The sequence below is a fragment of the Vulpes vulpes genome, chromosome 12 (assembly GCF_048418805.1).
Source record: "Vulpes vulpes isolate BD-2025 chromosome 12, VulVul3, whole genome shotgun sequence".
NCBI lineage: Eukaryota > Metazoa > Chordata > Mammalia > Carnivora > Canidae > Vulpes > Vulpes vulpes.
Window position 1 is genome coordinate 119067717 of NC_132791.1, and position 23902 is coordinate 119091618.

At 44.3% G+C, this 23902-nt stretch overlaps 1 protein-coding gene across 6 annotated transcripts in view; it reads left to right on the forward strand.

Moving 5' to 3' along the window:
* The first annotated feature begins 264 nt into the window (after positions 1–264).
* Positions 265–23902, forward strand: part of CADM1 (cell adhesion molecule 1) — a 326789-nt gene continuing 303151 nt past the window's right edge. For 2 of the 6 annotated variants that reach the window (XM_025999197.2, XM_025999193.2), the window contains exon 1: positions 265–453. In XM_025999197.2, the coding sequence (XP_025854982.1) occupies positions 318–453 (136 nt within the window). In that variant the 5' untranslated portion in view covers positions 265–317. The remainder of the gene's footprint in view (positions 454–23902) is intronic. The other 4 variants (XM_025999192.2, XM_025999195.2, XM_025999191.2 and 1 more) reach the window with 2 other exon arrangements.

The window sequence follows — 23902 nt, forward strand, 5'->3', positions numbered from 1 at the left end:
GGGCCCCCACGAGCCGGGCGCCCAGGAGAACACTTTTTCCCCGATTCCGGGGAAGCGAACACGAATTTTAACATAAACATATTTGCATACGCCCCGCCCCCGGCCCCGCCCCCAGGTGGCGCGGGCGCGCCGCCGAGCGCCAGCGCCAGGGGGCGGGGTGGGGGAGGGGGCGAGTCCTGCGAGAGCCGGGTTGGGCTAGCGGCGCTGTGATTGGCCGGCCCGGACTCCGCCCCCAGCGCATGTCATTAGCATCTCATTAGCTGTCCGCTCGGGCTCCGGAGGAAGCCACCGCCGCCAGTCTGAGGCAGGTGCCCGACATGGCGAGTGCTGTGCTGCCGAGCGGGTCCCAGTGCGCGGCGGCGGTGGCGGCGGTGGCGGCGGCGGCGGCGCCTCCCGGGCTCCGACTCCGGCTTCTGCTGTTGCTCCTCTCCGCCGCGGCCCTGATCCCCACAGGTAGGTGTGGGCACCGGCCGGTCGGCCCTCTAGATCTCCTAAGGCACCCCGGGAGCCGGGGCCGTGGAAGGGGGAAACGTTTCCATGACAACCTTCCCCCACTTCCTAAATCCGAATCGGAGGGAGCGTGGAGAGGAAACTCCGGGCTGAGCTGGAAGCGGCCGAGGGATCGGGGGTCCCCTTCCCCCCGCCCATCTGGGTGGCAGCCGAGCCCTGGGGGATGGCTGCGCCCGTACCTTTTCTCCCCGGCTTGGCGCGGGGTGCGGAGTGGACTGGACACGGGGGGCCCGGGGGCTCGAGAATAGGGGAGGAGGGGAACGGACGGAGGCACCCCCAGCCTTCCGGACCCTCCCAAACTCGCGGTCGTCCCCGTAACTTGCAGGTCCTCCCGTCCCGGGGCTGGCCGCTCGCCCCCGCCTCTCCAGCGGGCCCGCTGCCTCCCTGTGCCCCCCGCCTCCCGAGCTGACCCGCAGCCGCCTCCAGCGTGCTTGCCCCCCGAGCTCCAGGACGTCCCCGGACCCGCCCCCGCTGTCCCCGCGCTCTGCCTCCCCCCCGTCCCCGGACCGCGCGCCCCGCGTGCCTCCCTCCGGCCGGATCGCGGCCCTCCGCACCCCCGGCGCCCGGCCCCCGCCACCCGGCTGCGGGGCTCCCGGGCTCGGCTCCAGGCAGGGAAAGTTCCTCGGGCCCGGCCCCGCGGGGGGGGGGGGGGGCTGTCGCCGCCTCTGCGGGCAGGACCCGGAGCCCGCAGCCCGCCGGCCCCACGGCGTCCGCCGCCGCTCGTGGGGACGCCGGATTCCCAGGCTGCGCGTCCTCCCCGGCGGCTCCGCGGCGGTGGAGGGAGGTTCGCGGCCTCTGCGGCCAGGCGGGCACCCTGCGGGCCTCGGGGCGCCCCGGTGCGCCCCGGTGCGCCCCGGTGCGCGGAGCTGCCTTGGGGATGTGCCCGGGGGCGGCTCTGCACGCCCGGCGCCTTCCCCGGGGACGCGGAGCACTCGGCAGGAGCTCGCTGTGCGGCTGCCCGTGTGCCGGGCGCGTTGGCGCGGTCGGGAAAGAAGAGGGCAGTGTTTGCTTTTGCTAACAAAAGGGAGCCGGAGCTCTTCCCCAGCCGAGGCCGGCGGTCCTGCGCCCTGCCTCCCCTTCCCGCCACCGCCGCGCTCCCGGGCCTCCCGCTGCGGGCTCCCGGCGGGCGGCGGGACCGGGCGGCGCGGGGCCCGCGGCGGGGGCGGGGGCGGGGGCGGGGGGATGCAGCAGGGCTCGGCGCCTGCAGAGCCCCTCCTCGCAGCCTGGGAGCCGCAGGACCGCGAGCAACAAGTGGCGGAGGACGCGGAGAGCTCGGCCCCCACCTGCGGAGCCCCCGGCCGCGGCGGGCGCAGCGCCGGGGCCCCCGTGCCTCTCCCGGGCGCCTCTCCGCTTGGGCTGTGCCTTTTGTTTACACGCTAGAGGACACACAGTTACGTAAACACCGCAGGAGACACGCTGTAGGAAACGGGGATGTCGGGGGGCGCGAGCTCCGGACCCGGGGATGCCGGGTTGCTTGCTCCCTCCCCACCCCTCCCAGGCAGGCTTGCAAGGGAGCTCGGCTTGGGGAGCGTACCGGGGATGTGCAGGGGTGGGAATCTGGCAGCAGCTCCGTTCCAGAGCTGAGGATTTTTTTTTTTTCTTCCATGCCACTGCATGTCTCCGGATGTTGTTTATGTGTGTGTGTGTGTTTTTTTTTCTTCCCCTCTGTGAATTCTTAATTTATGAGTTACGAGATAATTGGGTCCAGCCTATTGCCGGTGTGGTTACAACTTCATTTCGGGTGATGTCTCTGACTGGATGGGTTCAATAAAATGCTCCTGAAAGAGATCCCTCGCGCTGCTGCATTGTAAAAAAAAGCGCCAGTGTCAGTTAAACGTGAGCGTGAGTAAAGGCTCGGTAACTGGCGCATAATAGAGGCAACAATAGACTTGTATTGGCTGCAAAAAAAAAAAAAAAAAAGGTGGGGGGACGGCGCTGGTCGGGGATATTGCCTTTTGACTAAAAATGGGAGCCGTGCAACGCGCGCTTGGCAGCAGAGTAGGGTTAGCTGGTACCTCCTCTGTCGAGCCTGCTCATTGACGGCACCGGGTAGTAGCAACTGTACTATATTTGTAACTATCTCGCCGTGAGAAGTTGCCTTCCCTGCGAGGGATGTATGCGGACTCGAAAGGAGAGCGGTCTGGAACTCAACCGTGCATGTCAAAGCTGCAAGAAAATTCTGTTGCCAGTTACCATGGAAGCAGCTTCTTGCTCTTGTGTACATCCGTTTGTACGCTGGTTATCAGATTGTGTTCAAATTAGAAAGTAATTGGGCTTGATTTGCAGCGAGGGGGTGAGATGACTTTCTTTAAATCTGTTTTTTTTCTCTCCTGCGCTTCTTGGCCATGGCATTGGCAAGGGGTCTTGGCCTAGCCCCCAGGTCCTGGGCTGCCCGAGTTAGACCTCAGGTGGGCCCCGGGGCACTTTGCTTCCTTCAGCCTCTCCAGCTAAGCTTTCTCCCAGAGGCCTCCAGGTGCCACTGTCAGGTTAGAGAAACCTGTTGGCGTTGCCTTCTAACTTCATTAGGCGTGTTTCTTTTACGGGCTCGCTGGGATAGAGATCTGGGGCCATCGTGCTGTAGGTCCTGGTTCTGTCTTCCCCTGTAACTGAATCCATCCATCCCCTGGAGAGCATCTCCCATCCCACCCGTGGTGTGTGGATTAAATGGACGTTAATGAAACACAGCTGAAATGGGGTTGTGGAGACTCACTCCTCCGTGTAAATCACGCCTGTTATTACGTTTTAGGTGCACGCGTGGTGCCGCTTCTCATCTCATCCCTCCTGAGCTGGTGGCTCACTGCCCTAGTCTTACCTTTTTGTAGCATTAGAGAGGATGGCTGGTGGGTGGGGGTTTGTGATGGTGCTGGCAAGCCGAGGGGCTGAGTTTTGCTTGTCTTGACCTGTTGGGGCTTGTGTCCTGGGGATGGGGACTTTACAAAAGTGCCGTCCTGCTATTGTTGCCTTTCCCTGCATCAAATTGAATGGCCGCAGGAGGGACTTGCACTTGTCTGTGATAGCTTTGATAAAATATCCCTCATTAATGCCACTTTATATTTACAGTGTGTCACTGGAGACGCACAAGGCTTCATTTAGTGACTTGTGTGACGAGACAAGCTTGCATTATTTGCCTGGGACGTTTTGGAGGAACAAGAGGCCCATTGAGCAATCTTTTGAAATGAACAAATACGGAAAAAGGGGGGAATAAAAGAGCAGGCAGTTCTCTGGAACAAAGAGCTTTATTCATATGGATGTTGTACATGCTTTATCCAGTTTTCCCCAATGGCCCTCCTGGTTAAGGGGAGTGGGACAGGGAAGAAGCCAACAAGCAGGACACTTTCGCTTCCTCTCCCACTTCCTGACTTCATATTCTTACCGAGTCGGTCCCGGATTCCCTGACTGCTCATCTTGCTCCACTCCCTCTAAAAGCCCAGAAGGTAACAGGTTCCTAGGTTTAAAAAGAGATTTTGAAATGCTTTCTCCTAGCTCTGAATTTCAGCCGAAGACTGTGCTAGCTACCTGTTGAGACTGCTGGTCATTGGAGGACATACTGGTTGAAGGGAAAGAGATGTCACTTTTTTTTTTTTTTTTTGACATGTGTCAAGAAGTGGTTGATAGAGAATTGGAGATTGGTAAGATATCTTGCAAACTGTAATATCAGTCTTACTATTTATTTTTAAAGAGATGCGGTAAAAACTGAAATCCAAATTTTTCATCATCAGTAATGGCGCTCTTGGAGTTTTACCGTGACTTTTGCCCACACCTGGTACATTTTGGCCTCAGACCTAAGTGAATTTTTAGAATTCCTGGGTCTGCATTGCTACATGATTTTTCAGGCTTTACAAAATTGGCAATATTGCTGTGAATAGAAACTGTCTCATTCTCTGGGTTTTTGTATGTGACATTTTAATGCCTAATCGGCCACTTGGAATTTACATTTTAAAAATGGGTGTGTGTGTGTATGTGTGTGCGCGCGCGCGCGTGCACGTTTAACAAAAGGCCTGTTTTTATGTGGGAGATCTCTTAAATTGGGCCAAACTATGCTATGATTTGAATGGAAATTTACTAGCCTATGAAGAACATTTATAAGAAATAAATCCTAAGGATTCAAATGCTATATCTCTTTCTTGGGAAGAATCGTACTTGACCATTACGCTGGGCATTTTTAGCTGAAAATCCAGCATAGAAAGGAGAAATCACACAGCGACATCTGTTGCAGAATTGAAAATTTGCTGCTTTGAGTTGGAAGCAATTAGTCCCATATAGGCACCTAATGGTAACCGTCAGTGGGTATATGCAAATACATCTGTACACACACATATGTATACATATAGACGCACACATACAGAAAGTCACCCAGTACAATATTCATATTCACATTGAAATGCATATGATAGAAAATGTACGATTATAACACCAAAGCTCCTTTTTCTTATTACCTGTTGAGGAACTAGAGAGTCTTATAATCGTGGAATTTTTGTAAGGGGAAGGATGCTACAAATTGTCTGGTGAAATCTCATTATTTTGTAGTGAGGCAGCCGGAGCCCAGAGGGGGAAGGACCCTGCTGACCGTGGAACTGAGGATGAGCGGGTGATGCAGCCGGGCCGGGCAGCAGGTTCCTTTATGTGGAGTCAGCAGCCCTGTTCCACCTCCCAGCAGGGATGCCCCAGTGAGGCATGTGGATCACGGGCAGACCATATCTTGGCTAGGTCTAGTTTATATTGTGAAGACAGCAAGATTAATTGTTGTTCTGGGTAATAAACCCATGGATCAGAGGAGTGACCTCTGAGATAAAAGAACCAGTTCTTGGTAAGGTTGCCTTTGGTGTTGACAAATGATACTGAAACCTCTGGACTTTATTTGGCAGTGACCACATGAATGTCATCCAAGGCACCTCATAGGGGAGGGCTTTTGGATTTGTGTCCCTGTCATAAGTCAGACGTGTGAAAACTCGGTGTCAGGAGCCTCAGCTTTAGATATTTAAGCTCTTGATTTGTCTTTTCGAGGATTCATATTAACAGTAGACCTAGTTCCACGTAACTAAGGAAGAAAGGAAGAATCCTTAAGTCAAGAACGAGGACAGGTCTTGATTTTCTCACCAGGCATTCTTCCCTTTTCATGTAAGCAGTGAAAAGTCTGAGAACATTTTTTTAAAGCAAGAAAAAAATTATTTTCACAAGATGACTTTATTTTACATTGATTCTATTTTCTTTATTTTTCCATTTTATTCCAGAGATTTCCAAATATCTGCCAAAGCGGAAAGAATGCCATAATTAACCCTGTGTGCAAATCACCCAGTTCAGTAAATTTTCCACCTGTGGTCAGCCTATCCTCGGTATGCTTCCTCCCCATTTCCCAGATTAGTTTCAACAAATCTTGGGCGTCCTGTCATTTGTTCCATAATTTACTTTAGAGAGATTCTCTATAAGATACATTTCCCCCCAACCCCATAATCACAGTATCATGAACTGAATATACATTTTCTCAGCTGGTATACAGAATTGTGGCCCTACCCATGCTTTACTGAGGTAGGGTGAAGGCTTATTATAGTGGTGCAAAGCCGAGGCAGAAACTAGAGAAGCCAGAGCGCAGATTACTGCCTGAGACCTTTTCGTGTGGTTTGGTTTATTTTGAGCAAGGTTTTGTTTGGATCGGATAAGATGAGTTTTATTGTTGTGTAAATATGGTTGTGTAAATATGCCGTAATTGTAGCTAATCCCTCAACTGCGGCGCACTATGGAAAGCACCCATGGCGAGATTGGCCATTTCCAGTTGTTCTCATAATGAATACTCTCCATCTGAGGACTTCTGTAGGCAAGGCTATTTTAGTTTGATGGCTGTGAGATACCTCATTCGTGTATTTATCTTTGAATGCCTCTGTGGTGTAAATGCCTTTGCGTTTTGTGAATATATGGCTTAAAAAAATGTCTTTTCTCATTTCGAACTGGCTAAATGCTAATTTCAGCCTGTAATCTGTAACCGAGGTGATCACAAAATGCCTTCTTTGGTGTGGGAAACCCAAACAACAAGCTGTAAGTATTTGGGGCTTATTTTTGTAGGATGGGGGTACAGGGTGGTAGGGAGAGAAAAGGTTACTATTTTTACTCCTGAATATTTGCCCTGTTGATTTAAATTAGGAATTTTAAATTTCAGTTAGAAATGCTGGAATGCTTCAGGGTTAATTTCTGAACTTCTTTGGTTTATGGGAAAATAGGTTGGTTCCATTTTCTAAGGTTCGTGAAATGTGAAGGTGTGTGTGTGTGTGTGTGTGTGTGTATGTGTGTGTCTGTGTTAAGAGGTTCTTTCCCAAATGTATTTAATGTGGACTATAAATGTGAAGCATTTGGTTTTTTTGGTTTCCAGCCAAACGAGTAATTACACATGAGATGGTTTTGAGGGGTCTGAACATTCCTGGCCAGGTAAAAACCTGCCTCCTGCGCCCCTCTTCTGAGCTGGCCACGGCACCAGAAAAGCACAAAGGAATGCCTACATTCACGGATTGGGGAGCGCCACCAAAAAACGAATAAGAAGCCTTTGTTTGGAAACCATCAATGAGGGAAGGGACCCACTGGAATGTTTGTAATTACAAGTGGCACCTCCTTGTTTAAATTTCAGAAGCCACAGTTTCTTTTTCAGAGATTTAAATTGCAGGCTCTAGCCAGCAGCTGCTGTTGTGGTTAATGGGCAGTTTCTCTTTGAAGATCTTCCAGTGCTGGTTCTCAAAAGCTTTGGTGCAGTTGGCCTTGAACTAGGGTTAGAAGAAAGAGAGCTGGAAGTATTTATATACATGCACCGCAAAAGTGACGTGTGGCCTTTATTATTACTCAAAAGAGCAACTTGGCAGCAAGGTTGAGAGAAAACAGCGTTGGAAAAAAAAAATCTGTTATGACTGACAGGTGTCTTGAATGGGGTGATTATCTTAAGAGAGATGTGGGTAGGTGGGGAAATTTTTTTCTTTTAGTAGATATTTTACTGGAATATAGTCATTTGACCCAACATTTTGATCTAGATATTTCAGAAATGTTAAATAGGCTTGAAACGAAAGCACTGTGATATATATTTAAATGCTACTCAGTGTTTGAAGATGATATTCCAGTGACATGGACTTTTAAAAATGCCTGGAAGAAGTAGCTTGCTCTTGGCAAGCTTCCTGGGTAAGGTAGGCGCTCTTGAGCTATCCTGCACGGGACCGCAGTGTCACATTGGAAGGGAGTTATGAGGTCCCCGGAGGGGACAGGGAGGACCTGTCTGCAAACAAAGGGTTCACCGGCCCCATCTCTCCCGTTGTCAGAACCGCATCGCCACTTGGCCCCGGTGAACATAAAAGTTAACATGTCAGAAACTGAACCTTTCATCTTTTCTGCCATAGGTATCAACTTTTCTCAAAGTCTCCATTATCACAAATGACACCACCGTCGTCCTGGTCTCCAAGGCCCTGAAATTTGGAGTCATTTTTTTTTTTCTTTTTTTCTTCCCTCCTTAGCTTTCACTCTTGGACCGAAATAAAACGGGGCTGATTGTTTCTCCCTGACATTCTCTGGAAGCCTCGATGTCCTCTCTAAACTATGTTCTACTCACAGAAGCTTCCCAGCCAATTCCCCTGACCCTGGCACCGGCTAGTCAGGATGTCAAGTCCACCTACCTGCATTGTGATTCTTTTCTCAGCAGGACCTGTGGCACTGCCCTTCCAGAACACCTAATCTGCATTCCTGCTTCTTGCATCTGATTCGTAGTCCACCCTGTTTAGTTAACTGTTTTCTTACCCCTCCTACTCTGATTGCCCCTCTTTCTTACTACTTTTCTAGCCTGGTCCTGGTCTCCCTTAAACTGAGTTAAAAAGGGGTTCTGCTCTCGGCCTTCAGCTCATTGTCTTTGCACGAAACTGCTCTCTCACCTGTTTTCTCACTTGACTGTTTTGTTCTCTAGGTGGAAGCCTGCTGGTACTCCTTGCCTACCTTGCGAATAAGCCTCTTCCCTTGGCATCTTCCGTTTCATTAATACGTGCTTATCTAAACTATACCCCGACACAGACCTCTCTTATTCTGCTTTACAGGTATATACAAGAGTATGTTTCTTTACAGTAAGCTCAAGTGTGCAGATGTTGTGGCCATTCTTTTAATGAAAATCTTAAGCATTAGTGTGCCGACTGCATGACGTCTTTTTGGTAGGACAGGTTCAAATACGGGTACTTACCATAGCACGAAAATGGTGTGACTGACTTAGCAGGTGACACGCCGGCAAAGTAAGGCTTTTAGACAAAAAGTCAAGTCTTGAGGAGTCGGAAGACTTCAGAATTCTGGGTCAGAGTGAGAGGGAGCAACTAACTTGGAGTCAATGAGATGTACCCCTCTGAAGATGGTCCAGAAGATATACCACCTTAGAAAAGTGTTTGGTGCTCATGTTCAGAATGTCTAGTTACTGAGAAGTACCTCCCTGGGGAGCTAGAAGCGCAGTGTGCTAAAACCCAGGCCTTTACTAGCCCGCTTTTTAAAGAGCTTTGACTTTTCAGACGTTGCTGCCTAACTCAGCTCAGTCATCTTGAGCATCAGGACGGGTCGCATTTTTGTTGATTGCATAGAGGGTGCCTTGTCACTGGCTTAAGAAAAAAATGAAACCTCTCAGTCTAACTGCTCATCTTGTTATCCTAGGAATCTTTTCAAAGCCTTTATCTGGTAATATTATCTGCCATCTTTTTCCCATTATTATTATTATTATTATTATTATTATTATTATTTTTGGTCTGGCATCCTTCTGCTGCTGAGTTCAGAGCTTGCTAGTCGGAGGTTATATAGCATGATAATTCAGTGATGTGAAAACACTAGATTATTATGGAGTATCTGGGGACAGTCTTGGGAAAAAGGTTGTCCGAATGGGGTATGTGCTTGGCTCTTTGCTGGATGGATATACCTGTAATAAGCCAGGCCACCCGGATATTACTACAAGTCATCAGCTTGATTCTCTCTTCTGAATAGGAAAGGAGCATTGCTTCATTCCTCTTGCAGAAACCCTTACTTAAACGGTGAAAACTTCATAGATAGGGAGGAAAAAAAACCCAAGTTAATTTAGTACTAAATTACTGCTCAAATGGTTTTATCTCTTAAAAGGTTCAAGTACAGATTAGCTTAAATGACACTGAACTTCACTTTTCCTTGTGCATATCTTGTGAGCACACATCATTGTGAAGAGACCTCTGTCTCCTTTCTTTCAGTTTTGTTAGTAATCACATGAATGTTCGTTGCTGTTCAGTTCCCTTTTCTGAAGCAAATCTCTTCCATCTCTGAGCCAGGTTGGCAAGCGGAATACCCAGTTTAGGTTACAGAATAGTAAAACCTAGTGCTTTACTCAGGAGTTAAAAACAGCAAAAACAACCTACCTTACAGGGTGTTAAAAAATAAAATAAGGTCATATGTATGAATGTACTTGAGAAGAAAGTATGTTATATGTATGGCTCTTAGGAAAACAGCCGCTACCTACTAATAGGGGTTATGACTCTGGCTGCGACTCTTACTGTCATCAGGCTTGGGAATACTGAGAAATACTCTGCTGAAAGGATTAATTCAGGATGTACTCAATTCTCTTTAAGGTGAGACTGAAGAACAAAGTGGCAGTAAGATCCCACCTGGAGCCGAACGTTCTTTGGAAGTAAATAGAATCATCCAGTCTCCTTGGAGAAACTGGCAGTGATTAGAACCTCAAATTTTGGAGCTTTTAAACACAGGCAGGACTTTTTTACTCAGCCTCTTTTATTTTATATGCTCTATTTAAACCAAGAACTTGGTATGTTCTGTAATTAACCTGTAAGGCATGTGGTAGAGAAATAAGAATTTAAAAATTATTTTTAAATCTGCTTTTGTACCAGGCATTGAATTAGGCACATTCATAGTTTGCTAGGTTGGTCCCTGTCTTCCAGAAAGTTGTAGTCTATTTTTTTTTAACTTTTATTTTGGAAAGAAAATTTAAACCATAGGAAAATTAAAAGAAATTACAAGCATTACAAAGAATGCTTGTAAACCCCTTCCTAGATTCGTCAAATGTTAACATTTTGCCCATTTGCTTTATCTAGGTCTCTGAGTCATATATATTCACATATCTTTTATTCCTTTTCTTTTCTGAACCACGTGGAAGCCAGTTGTGCGCATAGTGGCACTTTGCCCTTGAGTCCTCCACCACATAGCTCCAACTTCTGAGAATCAGGACATTTTCCTGTGTAACCTCAGTGCCGTTACTATGTTCAAGAAATCTAATACCTAGTCCATATGCAAATCTTCCTGGTTGTTCCATTAATGCTCTTTATATGTGTTTCTTTGTCCTCCCTGATCCAGTATCCGTTGGAGAGGAGATTGTACATTGGATTTGGTTTTCACATCCCTCTCTCTCTCTCTCTCTCTCTCTGTCTTTTTTTTTTTTTTTTTTTTTTTTGAAAATCTAGAAGCATTCCTTTGTCCTCCATTTTTTTTTCTTTAAAGGAGTAGGGGGTGTTTCTGATGGTGTTGACATTTTGTTCAGTCCACAGCAATGTTTTGTACAATGTCCCACAGTTCTACAGATTGATCATTTCCTCATTGTTTGATTCAGATAACAGTCATAGCCTGGAGCACTGCAGAGCTGTTGTCAGTTTCTAATACTCTTACCTCAGTTTGTCCTGTTAGTGGTGACAGTGTTTAATCTCGTGTTTGATAATAAAAGTTGAGTTACTTAGTTTAGCTGGATTCACAGAGTTCTCCATTTTGTCCCTTTGTAATTAATAATTTGTGGATATTTTAAGATTGGACATCCTGTACCCTAAAAACACTTGACTTAGTGATTTTGGCTGCATCAATAAACCTTGTCTTAATCAAGTATTACACGGGTGGTTACAAAATGGTGATTTTTCTGATTCTATCATTTCTCCACATTGGGTGGTAGAAGCATTCTTGTGTAAAGAAGGACTGTTCCCCTTCCTCTCCTCTTTTTTTTAAAAATCACAATGGTGGGGACGCCTGGGTGGCTCAGTGGTTGTGTCTGCCTTTGGCTCAGGGCATGATCCCAGAGTCTCAGGATCGAGTCCCACATTGGGCTTCCTGCATGGAGCCTGTTTTTCCCTCTGCCTATGTCTCTGCCTCTCTCTCTGTGTCTCTTGTGAATAAATAAATAAAATCTTAAAATAAAAATAAAAACAAAAATCACAGTGGACTCATAGATTGAAAGAGAAAATTCAGTGTAATATATTTCATTATGTTGTATTTGGCCAGTGGGAACCCTTGGGTCTGGCTCTCATTTCCTTTTGATACATCTTCTTTAATTCTTAAGTGCTTTCTTATTTTCTGTCCTAAGAAAATGTCGAAGCTCACATTGTATTTTCTCTGCCCCAGACCTGGAATCAGCTATTTCTCTAAGAAGTCCTGACTCCTTTTAGTGGAAGAGTGGTATTTAGATACAAAGGAGGTGTGCTCATTGCTATTGACTTCTTGTGTCAGCAGACAGAACTAGGATATCTATGTATAATAAATTTATATATTTATATTATTTTAACATAAATATTAAAGTAATATTTTAATAAACATTTATATATAACTTTGTACATTTAATTATATATGTAAATTATCTATCTATAAATTACCTTTCTGTCTCTCTATATGTCAATTCCAGTCTGATAACCCAATATTTTCTCCTCCTGTTCTTTTTTGTGTCTTTTTTTTTTCCCCATGGCGAGAGCCTTGCTTTCCAGCCATGCCAATGGTTTATAATTAATGCAAAAAAAATTTGAAATTACTCTACCAAGACCACCCCCTAGGCAACAAACCTACCAAATAAAGTTTAAAACCCTTTGCCATTCTTTTTGCCTTTAAAATAGATCCCACAGAGGTTAGACAGAGTAGTGTGTTTACAGGTTCACAAGTTAGTTCCTTTCCTCTGTGTGTGTGGGGGGTGGATCAATTAGACATAGAAATACATAGTTAAGATCATTTGTTTCTGTTTATATTCAATTCTAGTTTTTTTTTTCTTAACCTGTTGATTTAATTATGTATTTTGAACATGTAAATCATTAATATAAAAATGATATAAAGAAGTCTTACTCCCTTGCCTGTGTTTTCTGGTACATTCCCACCTACCTTCCCATGGGAGCCAATTTCACTCCTTTCTCAGAGCCTTCCTGGTTTTCCTTTTGAAAAAATAATGGTAGCATTGTGGGTTGTTTTTTTTTTAAATTCTTTTCCACAAGCCATGTTAAACATCTGCCTATACCCTTTCTCCTTATTTGGAAAATCCTTGGGTCTCATATTTATTTTGATGATTTTCTACCAGTTTGGCTTTATTTTACTTAGAAGCTAATTTTTTTTTTTTTTTTCTATCTTCATGTCTCTTTCATTTCCTTCCAGGGGAATAGTTCTCTTTGGGCTGTTGGAAGAATTCTTTTTTTTTTTTTTTTTTTTTTTTAAGATTTTTATTTTAACTATTTGACACAGAGAGAGCATAAGTAGAGGAAGTGGGAGAGGGAGAAGTAGGCTCTCCACTGAGCAGGGACCTTGATGTAGGGCCCGATTCTCAGGACCTGGGACCATGACCAGGGCCGAAGGCAGATGCTTAACCAGCTGAGCCACCCAGGCACCCCTGAAGAATTCTTTATCTGCTTTTTCATTTAATTCACCAAGGTACTTGCAGCAAAATAGGGACTGCCTCATTCCATATAATCTAAGTGCGTGTCTGTGATGTTTAATAACCATGACTTGCCCTGCTCCTCATCAGTCTTTCTTGACTCTTCTTTTCATCCAGTAATTGGCAAATCTGTATCTCAAGCCTCAATGCCCCCATTCTTCCCACTCTCCCCCCACCTCCCCCAGTTGTGGTGTACTTACTTACTGTAAAATACACAGCCTTTTGCATTTAAATGTCAGATCATGTTATAAAACTGCCTACTGGATATCTCAGTCTAGGGGTTCCCTAGTTAGCTCAAAACAATTAATGTTCTCATTAATATTAAGGGACCAGAATAAATTTTAAAAGGTAGTGATAGCAACTATTGTTCTTTTAGTGTTTTCATTCATGGTCTCATTTAATCCTTATTATCACCCTGTGAGTATTTACGTCTCTTACTGCATTTTACAGATGAGGGAGTGGAGAGGAATGTAGACCCTTTGTCCAAGAGGCTTAAGCAAGAAGTAGCAGAATGAGGTCTGTCTTCAATATCTATACTCCTAAACACTTAGCTGTATTTTTCTAAAATTCAAGATGTCTGAAACTGAGCCTAGCGTCTTTCTTCCTCAAACCTCCCTCTGTCTTGTGTCTCCTATCCTGAGGAAGGGTACCACCATCCACCCCAGGTGTTAAATTAATCTGAGAGACATCTTAGAGTACGTCCTCATCCTACACCTCTCTTTAGTTACAACGTCTTGCTTATCTCTTGCATTCACTCTATTTCACCACCTTCACTGCCTTAGTTTCCCCTTATCCACATTTTACAGATGAGGAAAGTAGTTTTACACTGATAGAAATGCCCCTTAATTGATCCATTTACCTCTAGTCTTGTCCTTTATAATGCATCCCAAACACTGGCTTTAGACAGATCTTTGTAAAATACACATTTAGTTGTCACTTTCATGCTTAGAATCTTTAAATGTCTTCTTGGCCCCTTGAGGACAAAGCTCCTTCCTTGTGGCCTACAGTGTCCTTCGTCACCTCTGTCTTCCTCTCCAGCCCATTTCGTGCCAGCCACGTGTACCATGTTCTTTTTCTTAGGACTAGCTGTAGGTGCTACCCACCCACCATATTCTTTGCTTTACCAAAGTAAATGTGTCCTGGATCTGCTGTGTTCTCAGGCCTTTCTGTTTTTTGTGTGTGTTCCTCCTTTCTCATGATATGTCTGATACATCTGATTCTAATAAGACTTTTGGGATCCACTTCGAGCACTGATTCCTCAAGGAAACTTACTGTGATCTCTCAGGTTGGGTAGGTACCTTAATTTTTTTAAAGATTTTATTTATTTGAGAGAGAGAAAGAGAGGCTGCACAAGCAGGAGAGGCAGAGGCAGAGGAAGAGAGAGAATCTCAGGCAGACTCCAGTGTTGAGCGTGGACCCTGACATGGGGCTCAATCCCAGGACCCTGAGATCATGACCTGAGCTGAAATCAAGAGGTGGACACTTAACTGATTGAGCCACTCAGGTGCCCTTTCTTTGTGTCTTTCTTCTTTACTTCCCTAAAGGGCTTTATCCGACTTAGCTGCTTCCTTCCTGTTAAACATGCTTCTCAGGATTGCCCTGAGTTCTTTCTGTATACCTGTGCATTTTATATTTGTCCAATTGTTTCCACCAACAGAAACGTTCCACTCTCTGGTCTCCCATACCAGCAGTTTAAATCCAATGCATACATAAAGATCCAATACAGTGTTTCTTTTTCAGATCTGATGCAATTTCCAACCTGAATGTAATGGCTTTTCAGCTTCCACTACAATTTCTCTAGCCATTCCATGATATTTAACACTTCCTACCTTCTTCTAAGCCGACATGCGCTCATGGGTATGTGTCTTTTAGTCTTTCTGTAGGAAGGAGTACTTCTTATTCATCTTTGTATCCTCAATAGCATAGAGCACAATGCTCTACACATAGTATGTGCTCAATAAATGTTTGTTGAAGGAATGAATGGGTTGGAAATTAGGTATGCGTTGTTGCCCATTAAATCATTTGTAGCTGTTTCAGCATACGTGTGAACAGAGAACATGATAGTAAGTTAGTCTTGAAGACCAGTGTGAAGATAATCACTCCAAAAGTTTTTTGTTCACTTACTCTCTTCTTACATTATCTGATTTCCAATATGTATACAGCCTATCTTTTCTCCTTTGTTTTGAATACTGGTGGTTGGGGTATATGATTTGCAAGAGGTCTTTGTGTTTATGAATTTCATTTGTTGTTTGTCTTATTATCAGCTTTTAGAATGAGAATTCTTAGTAGAAGTTGTTTGTTCTCTCTTAATGGATGGAGAGCCATTCATGTGCTTGACTTTTTCATAGCCTGAAGGACTGACGTCTAGTGTGTTTGTTCATACTTGGTTATTGGGCAATTGGAGAGATTTAGACTACCAGCCCAGAGAAGAGGACCTCTTTCCATTTATTTAATCACCTTGCAGTCTGGGGATGGCTGGACTTTGAGTCATTGTCATGCCATGTTGCACTTTATAGTTGAGGCAGCAAACCAAGAAACTTATCTCTGAGGTCATCTGCCCTTCCTCAGTTTTCCTTAGAGTCTTGTCTTAAAATGGGGATATATTCTCAGGAGAGGCATGGTGAACTTTTCCTTAGAGTCTTGTCTTAAAATGGGGATATATTCTCAGGCATGGTGAACTTAGGGAAATTTAAACCTCAGGGTAACAGTTTTTCTTATACAGTAATAAAGATATATGTGGAGTCAGTGGCTACAGGATCAAAAAATAGATCTCGATAGTTGCATCAAACGTGAGAAATGGCTTGTTGCCGTGTTGAAAAAAAAATGAGATGGGTAAGGCAGTCTATCTTTTGAAGATGCCGCCACTGTTTGTGTGACTCTGTAGTTGGTGCTAAAGTGTGGCCAAATTAAGCTTATTTGCCTATGGCAGATCTAGTTTTAAACAGTAAGGTTTCCTGTGGGTCTGACATGGAAGATGGGAGAGATCTCCTACACAGGCCAAGGGAAAAGAGAATTTGCTAACATCATCTTTTAATTTAGGAGAAGTTTGGAGTTTGTTCTTTCCTGTGAACATAGAGGTGGAACCCACTCTAACCAGAGTTTATTGCTGTAATATTTTTTAAATGCATTTATGACACTGATATATCTGTGACCTTGTAAAGGCGTTTTTAGGGGGAGGGGGTAGCCAGCCTTTTTCTCACTGTCATAAGCGATACCTGTTCAATAACTCTAACTTCCTGACAGTATTGGGAGGGGGAGGAGGACCTATCATAACTTGTTTTTTATGGCCTATTTCTAAAGTGTTCCTTCATATTCACATCCATCCATTTAGACTTCTCTCCTCCCTGCCTAAGGCATGCATCTTGCCTAGTCTGTGTTTGGTGCTTTAAATGCTTTGAATTATGGAGAATCATAGCATTTTTATCGATGCTTCCCTTGTAGCTATATAGTTCTGTATTGTCTTAGGTTACACAGCCTGCGTTTCTAGGGCATTGTGCGTGGATTATTGCAATTAGTTGAGGTTTTGAGTGGAATCACATATCTGCCTTGATTTCTACTGTGTGCCATTTTTCCCCCCTTTCTGGGTAGACATTTTTTCAGGGACTGTCTTCTCGGGAATCCCTCAAGTTGTGGTCATTAAACCTTCCTTCTACCATAAATCTTGGTAAATATATCTTTATCAGCATAACCTACTGTCAAGTAAATGATTTGATAGCAATATTCAAGAAAAATTATATCTTTGAAATACAAATTTTGTCAGTGCATTAATGTATAGTATATGATTGGTATTACTCACGAGAAAGAAGAGATTAGTTAATCAATTTCTTCTAGAATTAGATGGTTAATGCTTCAAGCATCCTATTTAAAAGCAATTGCTTCTAGGTCCTGTTGGCAGGATTGCTTATTTCATTATTCTGGTCATTTGCATGAAAACAAGTTGATGATTCTTTAAATAACCACCTCGTTCAGTTTTCTTTTCCTCTTGTAATGTTATTCCTCAAGCATTTTATTCCATTCATGCTGTAGCATGAATCAGGTCTAGAAAGTTAGACTTTCAGACTAACGTAGTAGCAGAACTTTCCTTCACCTTTTTTTAACCAAAAATGATCTCCCATTTTCATATTAATTTACCCATGATTACATCTTCTTATCCTTGTTTCGTAAGGTGAGTGCATACAGAATTATGCTTTAATTGAATATTCTTCAAGGTTTTAGGATTTTTTTTTTAAATGAGGTCATCACCTTGAAGATTGTGACCTGAACTTTTCATGAACTAAAGGAACAAGAAAAGGATAGACTTAAAAAAAAAAAAAAGTGAATATATAATCTACTTTTAATGGAATAACTGATCAGAATTAATTCATTTTATAACATTGACTTGGTGCTAGCTCCCAAAGCACTCTACCATTTCAGCTAGAGAAGCTCCACATTTATATATTGGATCGCCAAAGGGTTCTCTTTGAAGGAAGTGCTTTTTGAAAAAGATGTGAAAACCACTGGCCTAAACAGAATGAGTCCTTCAGGTTCAAAACAAGGCTGGAGAGAATGACACCCAGTTTAGTGAGAGCACATCAGGGGCGAGGTCAAAGCTGTGGGCAGCAACAAGGAATGCTCCTTTGTCTTGTCTTCCTCTCTTCATATTCTCTGTGGGGCCCTGGCAGGTATGAGGGTGGCCACAGCAAAGAACTGGATAAGGAGTTTTCAGATCACTGTCCTCTCTGTCTTTCCATGGGGGGACGTAAGGAAGGGAGGTGACAGGGAGTTGGAGTGCAGAAGGCTCTACATTTAAACCAAGTTTTGAAAACATGGGGAAGAAAGAGGTGAGAAGAAAGGATATTTCAGGTTGAGGGAGAGCCACATGAATCAAGGCTTACAGGTAGGAGAGCTGAAAGGGAGTGTGAGATGGGGTTAGGGAAAGATAGCTGGTGCCAGGTTGCAGAAAGCCTCTGAATGCCAAATTTAGATTTAATTCAGGAGGTCATTGGAAACTATTGAAGGGATTTTGAGCAGTGAAGTGACATCAGATTGATGCTTTAGGAATGTGAATCTGGCAATGGTTTGTGCTTAGATTAGAAATGAGAGATCGATTAGTGGTCTAATAGTTCAATAAGACTTCATGAAAACTTGAACTAGGGCACTGAAGGAAGAATGGAGGTAGAATTGACTGGGTTCCATGGATGACCAGAAATGGGGATTGAGAGCAAATAAAGACTAGAAGCAATGGTGTGCTTTGATTTTGAACTTGGGTGGCTTAGGAGAACAGCTATTCCGAAGAACAGAAATAACAGTAACGTATGATGGGTTTAATAATGAAAGACAATGAGGTTGGCTTTGGGATATGTTAAATGAGCTACTGTAAGAACATGGTGGAAATACTTAGATGGTAGTTTGAAATGTGGTCCTAGGGTTTAGAAGAGAAATGGAGAGCAGAGGTAGAGATACAGATTTGAAAGTCATCCGTAAAAGATTTGATAGCTGGAGTTATACATTATGCATTGAATCACTTACCTAGGTGATACACACGTATTGCAGTGCTGATGTGTAGCCTAGCAGTGAGTTAGGCACTAGAGATGAGCGTATGGGAGATCCTATAGGTAGATCCTTAAAGAAAGTGTGTTTTGGGAGGACAGTGTGGTGAACCCCAAGAAGGACGAGTCAGGGAACAGGAGAATAATGTTGTAAGTGTGAGATAGGCAGAGTTGATGTGGGATGGAAGTCGGCCATCTAAATGGCTGACACGTCATGAAGGGGAGAGGGAGAGGGTCATCTTGGGAGTGAATGAATTCTGGGGAGGAGGTTATAGAAGAATGAAATTAGACTGGTAATAACCTAGCCCAGTCACACAGCTAGGATGTGGCCACACTGGAATGAGTTTCCATGTTTTGGACTGGTACGTACTCCAATGAGTTCAGTGCCCAATGTAGTACACCAGTACAGCAAATTGTGCCTTTAACCATGGTATAGGGAGCTGTCGAGAGTCTGTTCAGCCTGTCCATATTACTTAAAATGTTTAATTAAGATTCTTGAGGTTGTAGTGTTGAATAAAGAGCAAATTAATGAACTTCACAACTGTCCTTGCATTTCATATAATGAGTGACAGCTTTGGCAGGCGTAAGCATGCAGGGAAGATAGATGGATGCTGTTTTTCTGGAAGTGTGCTCTTTAAAAGCCAGCACCAGACAACAAAAACAAATCCTAGTGTAGTACAGGGAGCACTTCCAGGATGGCAGGAAGAATCTAGGTCAGCTTCGCGGCCGCTCCTGTTCTTTAGGTAGATTAATGTTTGCCACCCTCGTTTTCAACATGCTGTGTGAAGTCCAGAAAGACCGTGCATGGTTCCTTAGCACATATTAGCTGGCAGGGGGTCACAAATTAAATTGATGTGTGGGAGCATTTTGATTTGCAGTTGAGTAGTGAGAGTGTGGCTTGGGCCTAATATGGCAACCTGCTGAGTTGTGGTCTGCACTGCCTGAACTCTTCTTTCAGGTAAAAGATATATCCTTGTGGAAATTTTGCATGCTACCTCGAGATGACTGCTCTTCTTTTACAGGTGGAATGAGCAGAAAGTAGCTCAGTTTAGCTGAGGAGCTCTGAAACTAGAGCTGGCAAGTCCAGCATTTCAAGCATCTTTTCTCTAGCCGTGTCTCTCCATTGCTGCTCGATAGAACCTTCTGTGATGATGGATAGTCACTGTCTGTGCTGTCCACTATAGCCACATGCCACACATGACTGTTGAGCACTGAAACGTGGCTATTGAAGTGAAGAGCTGACTTTTTAATCCTGTCTCATTTTAATTAAATTTAGATAGTCTCAGATGGCTAGTAGCTACCATCTTGGACAGCAGGCCCTACGCTTATAAATTAAGAAGCCAAATTCTCATGCTCATTCCATAGCATTAACTGGTGAGAGAGGTAGTTGGAAGAGGCGTTGGGGTAAGGCATTGACATTCACCCCAAATTCAGTAGTTTCATCTTGGATACTGGACTCAGCTATCGTGAGCATCCAAATGCACATTTTTCTCAACTTTTCCCTTGCATTTAAAGTCGGAAAGCTTCTGGAATACCCTAATTGTCCTTTCTTTATTTGAGGAATTACCCCTTTTGGCCTCAGAGGGATGGAGCTCATCAAGTCCATAGATTAATAGCTCTCGCTTTGTCCTTAGGACGCTAAATCTTGAAGGTTACTGTTAACATGACTGAATTGCTGTATGCCAATTCACATTGTTATCTTTTTTTTTTTTTTTTTGATACTGAAAGTGAGTGAAATGTGAAAAAAACATTATTCATTTTAAATAGTTTTGACTGCCAGGTTAATGCGACTCTTAAGCGGAGCTTCATGAGGTCTGGCCATCGTAACTGCTTTTAACTTGATTTAAAGTTCTTAAACATTCTGAATTGCTTCACCTAATCTTTTTATACTGAACGTACAATTTTCAGGCTCTTTTTTATTTTCAAATCCATAACTGACAGCTGCTCAACACCTCATTCAAATAGTTTTAAGAGTTTTAGAGAAAAGTTAGGACAGCCTGGATTTACTGACATCAGTTGGATTGAGATATTGTGGGTTTAAAGATGATAGAGACGGAGGAAGAAAAATATGAAATAATTATTGCATGTTCACTGCTTGCCCAATGACAGTGATTTGAAGCTTAGTAACTAACAAAACTGAGAGGTAGCAGAAGGACGTTTGAGTTAAGTTTCAAAACTTAACATAAGGAATGACCAGTTTGAAAGCAAAATTTTCATGTGTGGCCCTATTTGACTCCATTTTAAAGAATATTGGTGCACAGAAATGCCTCTATACCAAAACCTCACTCCAGACTTTCTTGAAGTACTCTGTAGATTCTATGGGAGAGAGTCTGTGATGTCTAGCATACAGCAAGTGTTTCTTAGAAAATGACCATTTTTTAGGAGAAACCAAGTCCTAACCTAAGGCCTTCTGCCTCTACTTCCAGTGACCAATGGAATTGCTGTGTGACTCAACTCAAGAAGACTCTGTTTGCCATAGTGAATATTGAGAAGCGTCACAGTGTATTGTCTCAGATTAAAATTAATATAAGTTTTGTCCTCCATTTTTAATGCTTTTTGAGTAAATGCTGCATGCATATCTGCACGTGCTTGTGTATATACCACCTACTATGTGTTTGACTCTTTGATAAGTCAAAGACTTACAAAGATGAATTGTATAGTGTCTTTTCCATCCAGGGACTTCTATTTTAGGGTCTTGTGCAGGATACAGTGAAAATCACAATGCTGTATGCTAAGAACAATAACAGACATAGTTTAGTGCTGCAGAAGCATAGAGAGGAGTTAACTCAATATGCAGACTTGGAGTCAGGAAGGACTTTCTGGGAGGCCCTTGAGATGAGTGTTGAAAGGTGGGTACGAGACAGCCATGTAGATGATATCAGGAGTTTTTCCAGGTAGAGAGATAATATATGGACAGATACAGAGGCATAAAAAGCTTGGGGGATTTGGGGAACTGCAAGCAGTTTGGGAGGGCGGGGGGCAAAAGCCTTGGAGGTAGCAGCAAAAAGTGAAGGTGGGGAAGGCAGGTGGGAATCAGGTTGAGGAGGGCCGAGTCTGGGCTCTATCCCAAGGTGAGTTGCCCAAAGGGGGTGCAGGGGGTGGGGTGATGAGGATGAGATCAACCTGGTGTGGAATTCCTTGGGGGGAGGGGGGTGGGTTAGAGATAGGGTTAGGGAGAAGCCATGGAGGAAGGTGTGGTTATGAGGGCCTCAACTCAGGGTCTTGCTAAGCAGTTTGGGAGGAAGTTGGTTTCAAGATATATTCCTGTGGATATAGAATTTCATGACCAAATGCAGGACTGAGAAGAGAAGGAAGAGCTTAGGTTAAGGATCACCTTCTGGCTGGGTCACCCAAGTGGTAAAAAACTCACTAGCCAAGATAAGGAGTTTAGAATCCCAGGCGGTGCTGTGATTAAGGGCAGTGGTTCAGCATTGCTGAGGTCTGTGGTGTACCCCTCCCCTGCTGGGGGAATGTCTCTGCATTCCACAGCACTCACTTGGAGCCATGGCTATGGACAGGCTCTCCTAAGAAGAAGGTATCCCCTGGGGAGGAGGGGGGCTAAGGAGGGTACTTCAGGGAATGTCAACAGTTAAAGGAAAGGCAGGAGGTGTTCCAGTGAAAGGAACCAAGAAGGAAAACCAGGGAGGCTTTGTCTTAACATCCAAGAGAGAAGAGAGTGCTAGGAAAGGGAGGGAGAAGCATGGTCAGATGTGAGAAGGAGGTAAGATTAGATAAAGGAGGCCATTCTCGGACCTGGCACTTAGGCGTTTACAGGGGAGCTCAGCGCAGTGGTGAGTAGAAACCAGATGGCAGTGGGTGGAGTGAATGGGGAGCGCAGAGTGGGAGGCAGGAGTCTAGACAAGTGTTTTAAGAGACTTAGCTGGTGAAGGTAGGGCAAGGGAGAAGGAAGTGGAAATAGGAGGTGTAAGATTGAGGGGGATTAAAAAATATATATGTATTTAAAATAGACTTGAAAATATGTGTGTGTGTGTGTGTATATATATATATATATATATATATATATATATATATAATAGAAGGTAATATGAGCACCTGGGTGGCTCAATTGGTTGGGCGTCTGCCTTTGGCTCAGGTCATGATCCAGGTCCTGGGATTGAGGCCCACATCAGGCTCCCTGCTCAGCGGGGAGTCTGCTGCTCCCTCTCCCTCTGCCCTCCTCCCCTGTGTTCTCTCTCTCTCAAATAAGTAAATAAAACCTTTTTTTTTTTTGTTTTTTTTGTTTTTTTTTGTTTAAAGAAGGAGGTGATGCTGAGGGAGATAGAAGATAAAGAAGTGAGAGTTGGTCGTTGAGGAAGCAAGCACCATGAGGAAGGCTGGGAGGAGGGAGAAGAGACCCTGTTTTCTCCCTTGACAGAGGGAATGGGGCGGGGGAGGGCTTGAGAGCAAGGGTGGGTGTGAGTTAGATTGCATGTGGGTACAGCTCCTTGGGAAAGCGGGGGCGGGGCTCAGGTTGTGCCAGCAGAGGATGGATGGACACAGGGGGGAGCCAAAATACTTTGGCTGATGAGCTGTAGTGATCACTGCCCATTGGCCTAGCTGGGGCGGTGGCCTGGGTTCTCCTCTTTCCTAGGTAGATGCTTCCCTTCGGAGGTGTCCTTGATAAGTTTTCTCGTTGAGAGGGAAGGCAGGTCAGTATGTCACGGACATTTAGAGCTAGAGGGACTTGGGAGGTCACACAGACTAACCTCCTTATCTTGTAAATGAGGGCAGTGAGAGTCTGAAAATTGAAGGGACTTAGTCATTAAATCCAAGGCCAGGACCAAGCTCCAGGCTTCTGACTTGCAGCCCAGGGCTCTCTTCCCTGTACCCTGCTGCCTCCTTGATAAGGATTATGAATAAATCCAATTCATTATAAATGCTCTTAATGTCCTCTTTTGGACACCGGGAATTCTATATGATTTTCTTTCTCTCCCAGCTATGTTTCCCCTTCTCTCTGTTGAGGTCGAGCAGGTATGGCCATATGCTGGGCTGCTAAAACAAAAATTATGTTTTTCTAAATGGATATATTTGATTAGATGAGAATATTTGGAACTCATAAAAGGGTAGATCTTAAATGGTGAAAGGTTTGGGATTTTTAGTCTTACAAATTTGAAAGATAGGTGGATTTATTCATTATGCATCTGTTTGTTTTAAGGTTCATATATTTATTCCATATTTCGAGAGTAAGTACCTACTAAGTGCCAGGTGTTGTGAGGGGAACACCTGTTCC